This window comes from Dromiciops gliroides, chromosome 1, assembly GCF_019393635.1.
Source record: "Dromiciops gliroides isolate mDroGli1 chromosome 1, mDroGli1.pri, whole genome shotgun sequence".
In the NCBI taxonomy this organism is placed as follows: Eukaryota; Metazoa; Chordata; class Mammalia; order Microbiotheria; family Microbiotheriidae; genus Dromiciops; species Dromiciops gliroides.
In genome coordinates this window covers 668,204,007-668,223,197 of record NC_057861.1, presented here as the reverse complement: position 1 = coordinate 668,223,197, position 19,191 = coordinate 668,204,007, and the positions used below count along the sequence as shown (strand labels likewise).

The 19,191-nt window shown below is 42.4% G+C and overlaps 1 protein-coding gene across 1 annotated transcript; it reads left to right on the top strand.

Annotated features, from left to right (window-relative positions):
• The first annotated feature begins 12,509 nt into the window (after nucleotides 1–12,509).
• On the top strand, nucleotides 12,510–18,938 carry LOC122753393 (cathelicidin-3-like). The gene is made up of 5 exons (XM_044000779.1): nucleotides 12,510–12,695; nucleotides 13,529–13,624; nucleotides 16,589–16,672; nucleotides 18,156–18,423; nucleotides 18,472–18,938. Exons 1-5 carry the CDS (start codon nucleotides 12,510–12,512, stop codon nucleotides 18,606–18,608), a joined length of 771 nt encoding a protein of 256 aa, XP_043856714.1. The 3' UTR covers nucleotides 18,609–18,938.
• Nucleotides 18,939–19,191: the final 253 nt, after the last annotated feature.

The following is a 19,191-nucleotide window of genomic DNA, read 5'->3' as shown; positions in this document are numbered from 1 at the left end:
ATCCAAAAGATGTCTTCTTATGTTATGAACCTTTTACTTAGTAACAAGGTTATTTTAAGCAGGATATATAGAATGGCAAAGGACTATGCTAGTATCTGAGTGATGGTTTCTTTCTTCCCTTGCACACTTATATTTATACCCCTTGGATTATGTTAAATTGTGGGAGGAGTCATTGTGTATAAATATTTGTGGAACCTGAGGCTCAAAATTTTGGAGTCCTAGACCTGAGACTGGCTGTATTGTAAGACAGGATCCATTGCTCAATAAACCTATTTTCTTTGGCTTGGAGACTTTGGAGTTTTTTTCTTTGTCTAACATTGCAACTTAGAAATCTTTGCAACAATAGCCAAGTTGCAGAGCTTCCAGTTCAAAGAAAAGATGGTGCAAGTAGTTCAAGCACTGAGGAGCTAGAATAAGGATCACACAAGATTTAATAGCCACCACTATAACGGAGTAGAGAAGTTGGAATATAATAGCAGAGAGGTATGGTAGTGGAGTGCAGATTGAGACATATTTTTTGGACATAACCAATATAGGAATTTGTTTTGCTGAACTGTACATATTTGTAATAGGAGTATTGGTTTGTTTCTTTTCTTTTTGTCTCAATTGAGGGAGGGGTGAAAAAAGGGGAAAAGATTTAATTAAAAAAAAAAAGATTCAATGAGATAATCATGGAAAGAGCAGCAGATATGGAATCAGAAGATTTGAGTCTGAATTTCCACTCTGACACAAGCCAGCTGAGTGACACTGAGAAAGTCTCTCAAGCTCTCAAGTCTTTAGTTTCCTCACCTGTAAAATGGGGATAATACTAACCCAAGCCCCAAAGCCATTCCAGGTTAGCAAAAGGATAAATAAACATGAAACAATAGGCTTTGTTGAATGGAAGGCTGGAACTTTTAGAGGTCATTCAATAAAGGCGTGCAGTGCCTTGGATTAAAAAATGTACTCAAGGGACAGCTAGATGGCGCAGTGGATAGAGCACCAGCCCTGGAGTCAGGAGTACCTGAGTTCAAATCCGGCCTCAGACACTTAACACTTACTAGCTATGTGACCCTGGGCAAGTCACTTAACCCCAATTGCCTCACTAAAAAAAAAAAAATGTACTCAAGTAACCCCATTCAGAAAAATACTAAAGAAGCACAGAAGTTTTTTGTTGTTTTTCTTTTAAACACAAAACAAAGGCTTTTAGAGGGGAAAATTAGCCCAAACCCACAATTTCTTACAAAACTAAGTGACCAGAAACAATATTCCTAAAGACAAAGTTCCCACATGTAGCAACGGGATGTCTTGTGTGCCTTGGAAGGAGGAAAGAATAGAATTTTCTTCTCCTACAATTACTCTTCTGGAAGGGAGAGTTTGATGGTAGCTAGAGGCCACTGCTCTGCTTTTTTTCAGAGGGTGGGGATACTTGACTAGAATTATATTTACCTGTTCCCTTAAATCTTGTTAGTCCAGGGGATTGTGATAAAATAATGGGATTTGGCAGACACCCAGGGGCCCCAACAGAAGATTGATTTGGAATTGGGTAAAACTGAAAAACTGACTGAGAACCTACTTAAGATTGATAAAATTGAGAGCATGCTTGGACAGCCCTGAGTGGGGTGTTGTTTTCAGAGGCTGTGGACTACTGAAGTCAGCAAGAGACCACCCTCAACCAGTTTGAAGGACCTCCCCTTTCAGGGAGGGAGACAGGAAGTAAGAAGGTGAGGGTGGCTCACTGGATTGGTCTATATTTTGTGACAGACTGCAGCTTGATGGAAGAACTTCATGTGTGCTGCTAGGGAAAGGCAAGGTTTTCTCTCTGGCTATACCCAATAGCTTAAAGCTAGGGTTTACCATTCTATAAGAGATCTGTTCTCACCCTCTCTCTCTCTTCACTAACTTCTAATACACCTTAATAAATACTTTGTTTGTTTGGGGGTTTTTTGTGGGGCAGTGGGAGTTAAGTGACTTGCCCAAGGTCACACAGCTAGTAAGTGTCAAGTTTCTGAGGCCGGATTTGAACTCAGGAACTCCTGAATCCAGGGCTGGTGCTTTATGCACTGCGCCACCTAGCCGCCCCCTTAATAAATACTTAAAAGCCTAAACTCTTGCTGAATTTATCAGTAAATCTTAGCTAGTTTCCCCCAAAAAACTGGGTGGGAGGGCAGGTAAAGATCCACATTAGATTTTAAACATTACAGGATGTAATATTTAGATTCAAGCTAAATTCTTAATTACTCTTCCTTCATGGGAAAAGGAAAACCCCAAACTTTATATCCCACTTGACTCAGTTCCCTCTAAATCCTACAGACTTAGCAAATGTCAGTGAAGTCCATTTACCCAAATCAATAGCAAAACAGAAATCAGAGAAAGTATACATATGAGAATATATACCAAGCAAGCAGTTTGAAGGAGCTCTCCCATTGGGAGTAAAGTAACTCAACCCAACCAAGAGAGAGTTTCAGATCTCAGTCAAGGTGGGGGGGAAATCCCCAAAGTCTCTAGTTCAGCAAGCTGAGAATGAGGATATGATCAAAGTTTGGCTTTCTCCTAGAGTCTTTATGCCTTTCTGGCTCTGAAGAAAGATTCAAATTCCATACATCTTTCTCTCAATGCTGGAGACTAGAAAAATTCTAACAACTCCACCCTGGCTCTCCTGAAGGCTAAAAGGCACTTGCTGCTATCAATGAGGAGAGATTCCCATGCCAATGGGCTTCAGAGCTTGGGCTACAATATTTATCTTGCCAACCTCATGGGATTGTCATGAGGAAAGAGCTTTGCAAACCCTACAATTTTATGGTGAAAGAAAAATTGTTCATACAATGATAGAAAACTGTTAATATCCCTCTTATTGATGTATCAAGGAATTTGGGACTATTAAAGTTTAAACTGGCCAGCTAAACTGAAGGAAGAAGAAACCTAGAGAAGTAAGGAAGATAAGCCCATTAGGTGTGCCTGCTACCTGATCAGCACCAGGAGATAGAGAAAACTGAACCCCCACCTACCCACAAAGGGAACTTTCCATTGTCAGGTGGCGGCCTCATCCAGTCACCCCATCTACCATCTATAAAAGCTTTTGTCTTTCTCCAGTTCAAGGAGATAGATATCTCAGAGAATGTCTCTGAACCATCTCTCCTTGAGAGAAGTCCTTGACTTTTCTCTTGGGCTCCTTTCTCTAGTGCCTAAATAAAAGGTTATTTTATTCTAATTGGATTTTTGTGCAAGGAGGAGTAATTCTTTAAAGAGAAATACCTAAAGACCCCCCACAACCAATTTCCCCATGACTCTAGTAATATCAGAATGCCATTAATCTCCTTGCATTTCTACTTTCAAAATGTTTTTGATTAGGTTGAGTTGAGCCACACCCTAAGTCCCACCCTGGAACTCTACCTTCTAAACAAAGCCAGGCTTGAGCCAGACCAGCTCCCAAAGTAGCTTCTGATATCTGTACCCTCTTCCATTGGGACTCATGGCATGAAGGGCAAAACAGCCAGAATGAAGTGATTTTCCTTGCTCAGACTGTCAAGAGCAGCTGGCATCTCGTGATCAGGCCTTGATACTTAATACAATTCCTGCCCCCCGACCCTCCCACCCTGCTTTTTCTCCTAAAAGTATAACAATCTTTCCTGGTCTCCTAGTGGGACATCCCTCAGGGCAGCAGCTCCTTTTAGAATTTGACAATAGCTGTGCTGTAAGAAATGATGAGCAGGCAGATTTCAGAGAAACCTGGAAGGACTTACATGAACTGATGCTAAGTGAGATGAGAAGAACCAGGAGAACATTGTACACAGTATCAACAAAATTGTGTGTTAATCAACTGTAATAGACTTGATTCTTCTCAACAACACAATGGTCCGAGATAGTTCCAAGGGACTCATGATGGAAAATGCTCTCCAAATCCAGAAAAAAAGAACTGTGGCGGGGCAGCTAGGTGGCACAGTGGATAGAGCACCGGCCCTGGAGTCAGGAGGACCTGAGTTCAAATCTGGCCTCAGATACTTGATACTTACTAGCTGTATGACCCTGGGCAGGTCACATAACCCCAATTGCCTCACACAAAAAAAAAAGAAAAAAAAAGAACTGTGGCATCTAGATGGAGATTGAACCATACTATCTCTATTTTTTTGTTTCTTTTTCTTTTTTGAGGTTTTTCCCTCTTGCTCTGATTCTTCTTTTACAACATGACTAATGCAGAAATATGTTAAATGTGATTGTACATATATAATCTATATCAAATTGCTTGCTGTCTTGGGGACAGGAAAGGGAGGAGAGGGAGGGAGAAAAATTTGAAACTAGAAATCTTATAAAAACAAATGTTCAAAATTATCTCTACATTTAACTAGAAAATAATAAAATACTTTTATGATTAAAAAAAAAAGAACTTGACAATAGCAATGGCAATCACTCTGATGCATATAAAGCACTTTGAAACAGTCAAGCACTTTATAGGGACTATTCTGAAAACCTTAAGAATTCTGACCAAAGAGGCAGCTAGGTGGCACAGTGGATAAAGCACCAACTCTGGATTCAGGAGAACCCAAGTTCAAATCCAGCCTCAGACACTGGACACTTACTAGCTATGTGAGCCTGGGCTAAAGTCACTTAACCCTCACTGCCCTGCACACACACACACACACACACACACACACACACACACACACACACACACACACGCACACACGCACACACGCACACACGCACACATGCACACAAAAGAATTCTGATCAATACCATGACCCATGATAGTTCTTAAGGATCCATGCTGAAACATGCTACCCATGTCCTGACTGAGAGGTGATGGGCTCAGCTTGTAAAATGAGATAAATATATTCTGGATACATGGCCAATGCAGGAACTTTTTTTGTTTAACTATGCATATTTGGTACATGCTTTTTATTTTCTTAAATGGGGTTTAGAAGGGAGGGAAAATAGTTGGGGTTTTTTTTTTACTGAAAAAAGAACATCCGATTTTATAAAAAGGACACAAGATCAAGTACCATGTAAATGTTAGTTTTCTTCAAGACAATGAAGATACAAAGACTTAGAGAGGTGAAGGGACTCACCAAAAATCACACAGCAAGTTGGTCTTAGAGCCAAGGTCCAGGTCTGATCCCTTAATTTAGTGTGAATAAGGAAACCTTGGAAAGGTCCCCCTGAAAGGCTGCCCAGCTTTGGCCTACATTAAACTGACACTAAAGCACAACTCTAGGCCTTGTGCTTGGCCTCAGCTTGAGGGAGAAGCTGGGCAAACCATGATTCAGGAGAGATCCCTGGGGCTCTCTCTGGAGCCATGAGCCTTTCCCATTCTTGAGCCCAGTTCCTAATTTCAGGGTTTCCAGGGCATGTGGTGTCATCCTCAGCTGTGGGGCAATGTGTGTGCCAAGGCCCTGATTTCCCAAAAAGTTGCAGGTATGTGGCCTAATGGAATGTACTAATCAAGTTTGATGGGACCAACTCTTCCTTCTCCATCTGCCCTTATTCCACAACCTGAGGTCAAAAGGGACTTGTGTCAGAGACAGAGACAGAGAGAGAGAAACAGAAGGGCTGCCAGGGAGGAGAGACAGATGGAGGGAGACAGAGAAAGTAAGAGAGAAACAGAGAGACAAAAACAGAGAGAAAATGAACTATCAGACTGTAGTAATTAGGAGTGCCCCCACAGATGACTACAATATGTGATCACCTGCAAGCTGAGTACTGAAAACTAATGCCCCTTCTGCCCATAAAACCTCTGACAACCTAAGAGGTTACCTGAAGTTTTAACATTAGATCTCATTCCTTTAGCAAAAGATTTTTCCCCACCTTTTTTTTTTTGCAGGCAATGAGGGTTAAGTGACTTGCCCAGGGTCACACAGCTAGTTAAGTGTCAAGTGTCTGAGGCCCCATTTGAACTCAGGGAGTCCTGAATCCAAGGCCAGTGCTTTATCCACTGCGCCACCTAGCTGCCTTAAGGTGGCATTTCTTTTTTTTGTTTGTTTTGTTTTGTGAGGCAATTGGGGTTAAGTGACTTGCCCAGGGTCACACAGCTAGTGTTAGGTGCCTGAGGCCAGATTTGAACTCAGGTACTCCTGAATACAGGGCCAGTGCTCTATCCACTGCGCCATCTAGCTGCCCCCTTTTCCCCACCTTTTAACATGTATTTCCCAATGAGGAATTGCACCCTAAACCATTATCAACCATCAGTATCTCATGGACTTATGTTTCTTAGGTTCTTTCCTGAAGGCAAAGTTTGACTGAGGGGTGGAAGGGAGGTAGGGGAGACCAGGAGAATATAACTATGGGAATGAGGAGGTAGAGGGAGGAAGTGGTAAAAAAAAGAGGTGGGTCCAACCTGGGTCACTATGAGGAAAAGGCTTAGAGAAGGGAGGCTGGAATGACAAACATAACCAAATTCTGCTTTTAGCTGAGGCTGGTGCTGGTCAGAACTGTGTGACCCATTCCCAGGTGCCTTACATATGTTATCTCATTTGATCCTCATAGCCCTAGGAAGGAGGCACTCTTATTATCCTCATTTTACAGATGAGAAAACTAAGGTTGAGATGGACAAATGATGGTGTAGGCAAAGAAAGAGCAAGATTTGGCAACAGATAGGTTATGTGGGGTAAGGGAGTGAGTAAAATGCTGAGGCTGTTAACAACCATGAAAGAATATTCCAAGTCACAAATAATAAGAGAAATGCAAATCAAAACAACCTTAACGTTTCACCTAAACATGGGCACATTCATGCATTGTTAGTGGAGCCGTGATTTGGTTCAGCCAAATTAGAATTTTGTGAAAAGAGTGACTACAGTGTCTGCATCCTTTGACACAGAGACCCCACAGCTAGACAATTACCCCAAGGAGGCAAATAACTAAAAAGTAAGGTGTTATATATGTTTAGGGCAACCCTTTTTGTAGAAGCAAAGGACTAAGTGGAAAAGGGAAGTTGGTCATCACGTGAGGGAATGGCCACACCTGTTATGGTGGATAGATATAATGAAATATGCCAAATATGATGATTGTCATAGAGAAGCATGGGAAGAATTCTATGGAGTGAAGTCATGAAGTAAGGAGAATCAGAAAAACATGCAATGGTGACAACAGCATGGATGGAAACAATAATAGTTATAAAATGACTGAAACTCAATGCAGTGAAATTACAGTGACCAAGCTTGTCCCCAAAGAAGAAATATGATAAGACCATTAACCTCCTTGTTTTCAGACTTACATGTTTATGGATGTGGAACACTGCGTAAAACATCAAAATTTCGATATCTTGCTTAATTTTGATGAACTACCTCTGATCTTTTGTAATTCTTTTTTACAAGTAATGACCCTCTGGGAGGGATTCAATGAGAAATGTGGGTTATATTAAAAACAAAAGATATCGATAAAATGTATCTTAAATAATAATAATAATAATAACGCAGAGTTTCTGAGTCTGGGAGACTGGAAGGATACTGGGTGACTTCAGGATACATAGGAAAGTTTGGAAGAGAGATGGGTGTGGAGAAAGATGATTTTATTTAACCAAGTGAGGAAGTCACTTAACCAGTCTAGGTATCAGTTTCCTTGTGTGGAAAAGGAGAAGACTGGACTTGCTGATTTCTGAGGTCCCGTCAATCTCTAAATCTAGGAACCTACCTTATGATCCTAAATCACTTAAAAGGTCTGAGATTCCATTTCCTCATCTGCAAAATGGAGATAATGGTCCCAGTTGTAGCTATCCCACGAGGCCACTATGAGAATTGAATGAGAGAAAGTTTTATCTAAATATCCACTAACCTCCCAGAACTATTGTAATGAAAGTCCTTTGTAACCATTAAAGTACTATTAAAATGTGAAGTCTTCTTCTCATCCTATCAATTAGCAAGTGTTTAGGGAATGCTTACTAAGAAGTCATCTATTAGACCAGTGGTTCCCATTTAGGAGTTTGAAAAGATGATCTAGAGGTTTGTGTTAAAAATTCTTTGATGGTGCATTAAACAGTAAATAACTGCCCAGTTATGTTACAAATACATTTTTCCTCTGTGACAACAAGTATGTGCATATCTGAAGCATGATGGGTTTGTTTCTGCAGCATTTCAAAACCTACATGCATGCAATAATACTGGTGCTCTTGCAGGGATTACAGCAAACTCTGACCACTCCTGATTAAATGAAATGTGTTATCACATTGTTTCCAAACTGCCTCAAAGGTTTGGTAGAAGGCAAAGAAATTCCCAAGGGATGATCAGATACATGTTCATGCCCTTCTTTGTGTTTTATGTACCAAACTAGAGCAGCTGCCTCATTCCCCTTTGTTACACTCTAATTCTACTTCATCAGCTGTGGAATCACGTGATCAAGATGTGATGTACATTTTCATTCTTGAAATGCAAATGTCAGGCTACATGAAAACCATGCTCTAAAGCATCAGCCCTGAACTGAGGAGGACCTGAGTTCAAATCTGGCCTCAGACACTTGACACTAGCTGTGTGACCCTGGGCAAGTCACTTAACCCTCATTGACCCACAAAAAATTATATAAAAAATATATATAAAAATATGAAAACCATGCTCACTGAACATCATGCTGTGGTTGTTGTTCAGTTGTTTCAGTCATGTCTGGCTCTTTGTGACCCCATTTGGAGTTTTCTTGGCAAAGATACTGGAGTGGTTTGCCATTTCCTTCCCCAGATCATTTGACATATGAGAAAACTGAGACAAAACAGGGTGTAGTGCCTGGGAACACACAGCTTGGAACTGTCTGAGGCCAGATTTGAACTCAGGAAGATCCTTCTGCCTAACTTCAGGCCCTGCACCACCTACCTGCACAATGTGCATTATGACCATCACAGACCATCACAAATGTTCCACAGAAACAAACCTTATATTGCCTGTCATTGAAGTCTTAGGGCTGCTTTCCAATAGAGACTTAGCCTCCACTTCTGTTACTATTGTCCTGTCTGGCAGATTGTCAAATAACCTGGTTGCCAACAGTGGCCAGTCATGGAATAGAGTTTCAGTAGAGATATTCTATGAGAGTGTAGCCATTGAGGCAGTGGCAGAAGAGAGGAAAGACACTTCTGGGGAGATGTTTTTAGTGGCTTTCCTGCGGCACTTATTAACTTGCCCACTTGAATAAGAGAAGGGGTCATTTTCTTTTGCACTCACTTTGTCACCTGAGTGAATGAATGTGCAAGCGATATGATATAGGTACTAAGATTAATATATTTAGAAGATGTCTTTTCAAAAATTAACAAACAACACAACTTTAACAGGTGCAAATAGAAACATATTGACTATTCAAGACAAAGTATAAAGTATGATCAAGAAACTAAACTTTGGAACCACAAAGTTGAGAATAATCCTGTAACATTACATAATTTCTTGGTGACATTATATAGTTTCTTATCAGGAAATGAACTATCTCTGGGTCGGGCGGACAAGAAAGACATAGATGATCATCTGAAAATCTTAGAACTACTTTCAATGAATAGTTTCTTGAAATTTCCAATAAATTAAATTGTATTCAAAAACTATTTGATATGCCTTTTACAACTCTAGATGATGAATTGACAAAGGATGACAAAAGACAAATTGACATATCAATGGATTTTGGACATTCAAAAAGGGAGAGCCTTAAATATTCACAGTTAAAAATATAAAATGAATGTCCATGAAGAGTACTTGTAAAATTCTCCTACCACTGGGGCAGCAAGGTGGCATAGTGGATAAAGCACTGGCTCTCCATTTGTGAGGACCTGAGTTCAAATCCAGCCTCAGACACTTGACACTTACTAGCTGTGTGACCCTGGGCAAGTCACTTAAGCTTCATTGCCTCATAAAAACAAAAAAATACAAAGTTCTCCTACCATTTACCAGCACATAGTTTGATGTCCTGACTTGTGAGTGACTTGGATTTAGGAAATGCACAAAGTTGTCAGCCTCATTTAAATCTAACTCATCACACCCTTGATGTCATTGTTCCTTTTCAAAAATAAAGAGTGAGGGGCAACTAGGTGGCACAGTGGATAAGGCACCAGCCCTGGATTCAGGAGGACCTGAGTTCAAATCCAGCCTCAGACACTTGACACTTATTAGCTGTGTGACCCTGAGCAAGTCATTTAACCCTCACTGTCCTGAAAAAAAAATTACAAAAATGAAGAGTTACTGTGCACAACATTCTCCTGGTTCTGCTCACTTCACTATAAATCAGTTCACACAAGTCTTACCAAGACTTTCTGAAATCATCCTGCTTATCATTTCTTTCTTTCTTTTTTTTTTGCGGGGAAATGGGGGTTAAGTGACTTGCCCAGAGTCACACAGCTAGCAAGTGTCAAGTGTCTGAGGCTGAATTTGAACTCAGGTACTCCTGAATCCAGGGCCGGTGCTTTATCCACTGCGCCATCTAGCTGCCCCTATCATTTCTTATAGCAAAATAATTTCCCAGCACCATCATATACCACAATTTATTTAGACATTCTCCAACTGATGGGTATTCCATTGATTTCCAATTCTTAGCTACCACAAAAAGAGCTACTATAACATATATATTTTTACAACTAGGTCTCTTACTCTTTTTTGGAATGTCTTTGGGATATAAACCTGGTAGTGGTATTGTTGGATCAAAGGGTATGCACAGGGGCAGAGCCAAGATGGCAGAGGAAAGGCAGAGACTTGCCTGAGCCCCTCCAAAAGGTATACACGGTTTGCTCACCCTCTTGACACAGTTGCAAATTGCTCTCCAGATTGGTTGGGTGACTTAAATATTCTCAGCAGTACAGTGATCCAAGACAGTCCCAAAGGACTAATGATGAAGCATCCAATCCACCTCTAAAGAAAGAACTGATATTGATTGGACACGGACTGAAACCTACTATTTTTGCTTTCCTTCATTTTTCTTTTATGCAAGTTTTCTTACACAAAATGACTAATTAGGTAATGGTTTACATAATTAAACATATACAACCTATATCTTATTGCTTATCACCTCAGGAAGAGGGAAGGGGAGGGATAGAAGGAGGCAAAGAATTAAGAACTCACAATGCTAAGAAAAAATGTTGATTATTAATAAAAAATAAAATTAAAATGACAAAATGAAGGGTGAAAAATTTATATGAGAAAGTATTTTCACTTAATTCTTGTTTTAAATCAAAATACAAAAATAAAATCTATGTGGAAACAGATTTAAAACTGTATTGGTCCGGGGGCAGCTAGGTGGTGCAGCGGATAGAGCCCTGGAGTCAGGAGTAACTGAGTTCAAATCCAGCCTCAGACACTTAACACTTACTAGCTGTGTGACCCTGGGCAAGTCACTTAACTCCAATTGCCTCACACACACACACAAAAGTAAAACTTTATTGGTCCACTGTTGAGCCAAAATCTGAGAACCTGCTTTGTTTAAATAAAAAAGTTGAACATCAAAGGTAAGTTTATATGCCATCACTATATTATGTTAAAAATCTGCCGAGTTGTAATTTGTTTCAGTAAAAATGCTACTTATCTGCAACAAATTTTGTATAATAAAGAAATTAAATATGTATCTTTCAAATAACAGTAAGCATTTGAGATCTTGTTGGATTAATTCTTTTAAAAATCTTACAAAATATCCCCCATAAGATACTCACAATTTTTATACTTAGAGTTTCATAATCTCATATTTAAGTGTTCATAAATACAATAGAACAACATTTCAAATTTTATAATTCTAATTGTATATTATAAATTTTAATTTGGAGCTATGAGGGGCAAAAGTTGTCATTGCAATTATAAGCACTTACTGAATAAATCTAAAAGAATATTATGAGTAGTATACAAAATTTTGCTGAAGCTTCATAACACAGAGGTTCAAAGAACGAAAAGTATTGGTACCATGCTGTGGACAATTATCTCCATTTGATCAAGAAGGGTGCCCAAGAGAAAGGGACTGAATGTCCAAGGTCACACAGATAGTCAGTGGCAGAACCAGGAAGAGAACTTCCAAAGGTTCCTGACTTCTAGTTCAATGCTTTTCCACCATATGGTAGGGCCCTCTCCCCCTGCCCCCAGTTCTGGAGAGAAAGAAGAGTCTGTGTGTTGATCATCTTTGTGAGAAGAAGAGAAGCAAGAATCTTAAACATGAGCCTCAAGGACATCAGCCCCTCTGAGGTGACATTCCACCAACTTGCATTCACACTGACAAGTTGCATTCCCAGAGGGCAGCTGCTCCTTCTGGCTCTAGGATACTCTGTGGGTCCTCAAACTATGGCAGAGGTATTTGTTTGGGGATTCTGAAGCCCAGGATTATCCCCTCAGATTTCAGTTCTTTGCTCAGCTCCCAGTCAGAGACAACAGATAAACTTCTGTACTCCTTTCTCAACCTCTCAGAAGGCCCTGGGATGTCCTCAAGGTGAGGGGCCTTGAGCCACTGAGGTTTTTGCAAAAGGTACCTCCTTCCTCTTTGCCAAGGGATTAAGCCATGTAATATGGAGAAAGAAAGCCACAGATGAAACCATCTGACCTGCCCACCTCTGCCCTCCAGGGGCTTTAAAAGAACATCAGTTGGACCCCCAGCCATGGTAAGAAATGATGGGGCCCCTGGGGAGAAGCCTTCTGGTGCTCTGTGTGGCCACGAGCATCACAACACTCTGTGCTCAGCAAGGGGAGAGGGTGAGTGACCGAGAGGCTGTGGCCCTGTTGCTGGATGCCTACAACAGAGAGTCTCATGATGACTACATCTTTGGACTCCTTGAAACCAAACCTGCCTCTGACCAGGTGAGTCCCTTCCCCACTTGTCTCCATCTCCCCAACCCCATGACTTTGGATGATAGACTCCAAGTCAAAGGGACATGCTTCCGTGGAGCAAAGGATAGGTATGTGGTCCATCCCTAAGGTGGAAGGTCATTCCTATGCCATGACAGAGCATGCTCTGGGTGTCTTTGAGGGGGTTCAATTGGGAATAGTTCTGGAGGGGTGGTCATTGGAACGGGTGCAGGTCTCTGGCCTCAGAACCTGGTGCAGAATAACATGGTTCTGAACTCCCCTAGAAAAACCTCCTGGGAGAAGAAATCTTAAGCTGTGGTGCTTTGTGTTTTTGTTTTGTTGTTATTTTGGTTTTTGTATTCGAGTAATTTCCAAAAATATTCCCCTGGCCCTCTCCATTCAGTGACCCTTAACTTGGAATAAGGAGAAACAATTAAGCCAAAATTGAGCTAGGTGACTCCATCTATCTCATATATTAACTAAATTTTACCTGTTGCCACATGCAGAGAGGAGGAATTGAAGGATTTTCATATTTTCTAGCAGGAGACTGTTCTGGGTTGATGGTTTTTATAGACAGGGGCAGAAGCCTGAACACTGGGTACAAGGTCACACAAGAATTAAGCAGAAAAGCTGGGCTTCAAACCCAGCTCTTCTTAATTCTAAAACCCATTATACCACACTACCTCCCAATAGGAGAATACTGGGTCTTGAAAGCTGGGAGATGGCAAAAAGAGGGCAAAGATCTGCATCCTAAATAGACTTTGTCTATGTCACATTACCCAGGATCATCCTCACTCCTCTCACCCCTGCCACTGATGTTTCTTTCAACTCTCTCTCTCTCCTAGGCTGGCCGCCGGATCCTGAGTTTCACTGTCCAGGAAACCAAGTGCCTGAAATCAGAGAATCAGAACCTTGACCAGTGTGAATTCAAGGAAGGTGGGGTAAGTAGCCCTTACTGAGGCTGAGATGTCCCACCATATTACCTCTGACCCCAAATAAAAATGATGCCAGCACGCAGGGATTCAGGAGCAAGTTTTAACCCAACCTTGCAAATAGGCTGCTAACCTCAACCATACAGGCTTGAGCAGATATCAAGGGAGTTTACTAACCCTTCTTACTTTGGGAAGGGAAAGGAATGGAAGGTTTTCAGGCAGTCAGGCTGGTAACAACTTCACTGACCAAGGGCAAGCTCTGATACACAATGCCTTTTCCCATGCCCTGTTCTCCAGTGAGTTGATTTTAAAAGGAACATAGTAAAGGAAAGGTGTACCTCTCATGGAACTAGCCCCTAAAGCCTCAAAAGTAACTCATTGAAATGTCATCTGACTAATGAGAATGCCAGGGTCCAGAGACAGAGGGCAATCTAGTATCAAGACACTGGTTAGCATATCTTATATGGTCAAACAAACAAAAACTCCAGCCTGCAGTGACAGTAGTGGCAATAATTCACAATCATTAGCAATTTCTTCATAACAAACCTATGAGGAGGGTAATGCAATATGATTCTCTCCATTAAACAAACAGAAAAAACCCCTTTCCATTTTATAGATGAGGAAACTAAGGGTCACGGAGAAGAAATAACTTACTTGAAGTCACATTGCTTATAAATACCATGGGTAGGGTCTGACTCCAAGTCCAAGACACCCCCCATCACTGTATTGCTGTACCCTGCAAGAGGACTAGTGTGACGTGTGTTTTGCTCAGTTTAATGTACAAGGAGAGAGCAGTCATGTGAGTTAGAATCTAGTCAAGAGGATGAGAACAACTCCAAATGCAATGGCTAAATCAATTGCCAATCAATCAATCAACATATATTAAGTGCCTACTATATGTCACGTACTGTGCTAAGCAGATGTCAGGATACAAAAAGAGGCCAAGAAAAAACCCCACAGTCCCTGCCCTGCTCATAATCCAATCCAGGAGACAACATGGAAACAAATATACACCAAGAAGGAAGCCACTGGATTTAAGAGGAGGTAGGGAAGGCTTTCTTTAGAAGGCGAGGTTTTAATTGGAACTGAAAGGAAGCCGATCCCTTGTTCTCCAGACCACATTGGACAGTGAAACTTTCAATAGAGTGCTATCAGCCTTCTGACCATTGTAGGGCAATCAAAGCCTGAGAATGATACTAAGAAGTTTTATTTATATATATATATATATATATATATATATATATATATATATGTGTGTGTGTGTGTGTGTGTGTGTGTATATATATGTATGTATGTATATGTATGTGTGTACACTTATATACACATATATACATGTGTGCACATAAATATACATACATACACCCAACATAGATGTGTATTTATATATATAAATGAAAAGTATAAGTACACATACACATCTACATACATAAACAGACACACACACACTCTACATTTTCTGCTGGAAAGTGGCTCTCGCTGGTGCACATGATGTTTCTGAATTCATATCTACCATACCTAAAACATGGAAAGGATGGGGAGTAAAAGGGGATAAATAAGAGGAACTTATAAATTTCCTTATTTAAAATAAAGATAATACTAAGGCATGAAGAGACAACTGAGACCGCCAATATTATTCCCTGGGAATTTCCCTAAACCGTGGGACACCTTCCTACTTCTGACCAGGTTCTCAGAACCCAGTCACTCTACCACTTAACAAACATTCCGTTTGAGGAGACTTTGGGGCTCTTGTGCTAGAGCAAGCAGCATAAGGCAATGGAAAGAACACAGGATGGGGAGTGGGAGGCTCTAGATTTGAATCTTGCCTCTATAACTTCTTACTTATATGACTGTGGCTATTTTATCCTCACAACCACGCTGGAAGGTAGGTACTATTATTATCCTCATTTTGCAGATGAGGACACCTGAGGCTAAATGACTAAATGACTTAGCCCTGCATCACAAGGCTCATTACTGTCTGAGGCTGGATTTGAATCCAGATCTTCTTCACTCAGGTCCAACACTGTGCACTGTGCCACCCTAGCTCCACCAAACTGCCTCTTCGATATGAAGGACCATAAAAGGGATACCAAAAGCCTCAGTTTCCTTTCAAACTATCAAAGACTGAGGGGTTTCAGGGATCAAAGTTATCACAGCTTAAAGCTGCACTGAGAATTTTGGGACACTCTATATAATGCCAGAAGAGCTTGTGATGGTGATGATCATTATGTTTAATTGCTTATTTATTATATTTCTATGCCTGCAAACACAGAGAGCAGTAAGTGGATAGTTGGTGAGCTGTCAGTGCCCTAGCCCTGAGGCCAGGTCATACTCAGCATCCTGTCTCCACCTATCAGGTAGCCCAGCTCCCTAGCATGCCTAGGGGAAAGCATCTATGCCTGGGAGTCAAGAATCTCTCAAGATGGCCTCATGAGACCCTGTGGGAACCAGAGGGAAATTGGTGGTTCTTTTTCTTTAAAAAAAAATGTATTGATCCCTTTTGTTCTTGCATACCAATATATCCCCTCCCTATCCTCCCCCAAGAGAACGACTCTCTATAAGAGGGAGGGGAAAATGGAGTTTTTCAGAGTGCAGCCAAACTAACCAATTCAACTGAGCATGGCAGTCTATGCCACATTCCTTAGCCTTAGTCCTCCACTTCTGCAAAGAAGGGAAGGAAGTCCATTCATGCAGAGTCTGGCCAAGTTGGGTAATTATTATTACTCAGCATTCACTTTCCATTTCCATGGTTGTAGTCATGGTATTTGGCCTTGCCCCTCTTCTATTTACTCCCCCAGGGTTCAATTCACTTAAGTCTTCCCAGGTTGCCAATCTGAGAATATTTGATGACCCAAGCAGCTATTTGGCCTAAGGAAATGCCCCAGCAGGCCAGATGGGAAAAGTCAGGAGCATCTGACTCCTGAGGGAGCAGAGTCCCTAATGCCTGAGTGTCCCCCTTTTTTGTTGTCCTTGTAGGTGGTGAGAAACTGCAAAGGAGAGGTTTCCTCTGAGCGACATCTCCCAGTGGTTGTGGTCTCTTGTGACTCTGTGGATGCACAGGTGAGTTTGCACAACCAGATGCTTTTGGATATGCAGGAAGAGTGTGGCCCTGAACTTGACCTTTCCACCTCACTCTTTTCCCAAGGAACTTCCTTCCCCTGAGGGCAGGAAGGAGTCTTGGAGAAGAGTGTGCAGCTCCAACTTCCTGGGATATGTTCCACTTACTTGCTGAAGGCCTACCATGGAGAAAAGGGATTAAGCTCCTTTGCTTGGTCCCAGGAGCCAGAAACAGGAGCAATGGGTTGAACATTCCAAGAATCAACTTTAGGCCCCAGGAAAAGACAGGGCAAAAAAAGCCAGGAAAAGTCACCCTAAAAGGGCTGCTTCAGGGGGTAGGGATCCCCCATCCCTGGAGCTGTAGGGGATTTCTGTGGTCCCTTCCAACACTGAGATTCTGTGTAATGAATTTTCACCATAGCAAAGAAAAGGGGATGGGGGTGGGCAGCAGGGTGGATGATCTGGCCTGGTGAGCAAAAGGGAAGAGAATTGGTTAGGTCGTGGGACCTTTGAAAATCCCATCTCATAAGTGTTTGCCTGTTCTGCCTGTCTTTAAGGTCAGGCCTTTCCACTCAAGGGAAGGGTAGGACCAAAAAGACAGGTAAGTCAACAAAAAGCCCCACCCCCTAACTCATCCTCCCATTCCTCTGAGAAGTCCCACCTATTGGCATGAAATCAGGTTCCTTTCTGGGGAGGAGAGACAGTCATCCAGGACCTTCCTGGCATGCAATAGGTGCCAAGATTCATTGTTCAGTTGTAGATCCTGAAGATCTCCACTTGCACTCAGGTGACCAAAGGGCTTCTTCCTGACCAGTGGAGTCTCTCTCCTCCCCTCTTCTTGACTGGGCTGGGCTTGGGTGTTCTGCCTCAGGTGGTCTCCTAAGATCCTTCCTGGCTATGGGCTGTCATGCTGAGACTTCACTTGAAGGACTTGGATCACATACCCCATGTAGTCTTTCTGGGTCATTGTCACTACTTCCTAGGAGTCCTCCCTTGACACTAAATCCCAGATTCTCACTCCTTGCCCTAAGCCCAACATTCATTCAACAAGCATTTCAAAGCAGATCCAAAGCCTGTTCTCACAAAGGAGTCTGTCATCAGTCTCTGATCTGCTCACTGTGGCTTTTGGTTACCTTTCCCTGACATTGGCATTGCCAACCTGAGCACCAGCTGGAGAGAGAAGAATGTGCCCCCTGAAAGCAACCCAAGAACTCTAAGATCAGGAGGGATTTTTAGGGGTCGTATTCTGGGAGGAAGTCTTCCTGAAATGATGCCTCTTAAGTCTAGGCAACTTAGCTGTTCTGCCTATGAGTCAAGGGAGCCCTGGACATTGAGGATACTAGGTTCAGCCCCAGCCATACTCTGATAATCCTCAGGAATTCAGCAAGTTCTCCAAGACATCCTAAAAGTCCTACACACCTGCACACCTGGGAGGTCTTCTGCCTTCATGAACACATAACCACTGTTTGTGTGCTTTCTCCCATAGGGGGCTCAAGCCCAGGAAGAGTCATCTGATAATGTATTAGCAGCCTGCCGCCGTGACCGCCATGGCCGCTGCCGTGGCCGTGGAAGACGAAAGCGAGGACAAAGGGGAGGAAGACGGCGAGGAAGACAGCGAGGGAGACAGCGAGGGAGACGTGATGTAGAGAGGGAACCATCAGATACCTTTCCATCCAGGCATGGGAGGACTTTTTCAGAAGATTCTTTTGCTCCTTCCTTCAGGCGTCGGCCTAGGCCCTTTCCCAGGCCACGGCCTGGGCCCTTCCCCAGGCCACGGCCTGGGCCCTTCCCCAGGCCACGGCCTGGGCCCTTCCCCAGACCCGGGCCTGGTCCTCAGCCTGGTCCCAATTTCCCTGGACCCCAGCCTGGCCCCAATTTCCCTGGACCCCAGCCTAACCCCGATTTCCCTGGACCCCAGTCTGACCCTGATTTACCTTGACCCTAGCCTGGGTCTGATTTTCCTGGGCCTGGTTTTTAGCCTAGGCTCATCTTTGGCTAAGCTCCCCATTTAGGTTCCTGTCTCATGCCCAGAATTCCATCCTTAGCCTAGGTTTACTAAACCTGCTTCTTTAATGAGTTCCAAGATCTGAACCCATAAATCCAATGGGAGCAGAGCATGCACAAATAGGGACCACATGCAATAAAAAGTCCAAGAATCAAAAGAAGAGATTAGACCATGGATTGTCAAAGGGCAGGGACCGTTAGACCTTCAATGTAGCATTCTAAGCAGACAGCACCTGAATAAAGGCCTTGGGATATCAAGAAGGAGTCTAACAGTCTCTTGCCTGGTCTTCTTGTCTCCTGCCTCTCCTGAGTCCTCTCTGTCCTAACCACACAGACAAACCATTTTTCCTAAAGTGCCCTAGAAGGGAAGAGAGAGAGGGAGAGGGGGACGGCATCAGCATTTATATAGCTCCTACCATGTGCTGGGCACTGTGCAAACCACTTTACAAATATTGATCTCATTTGATCCTTGGGAGGTAGGTGCTGTTATCATCTCCATTTTACTGTTGAGGACACTG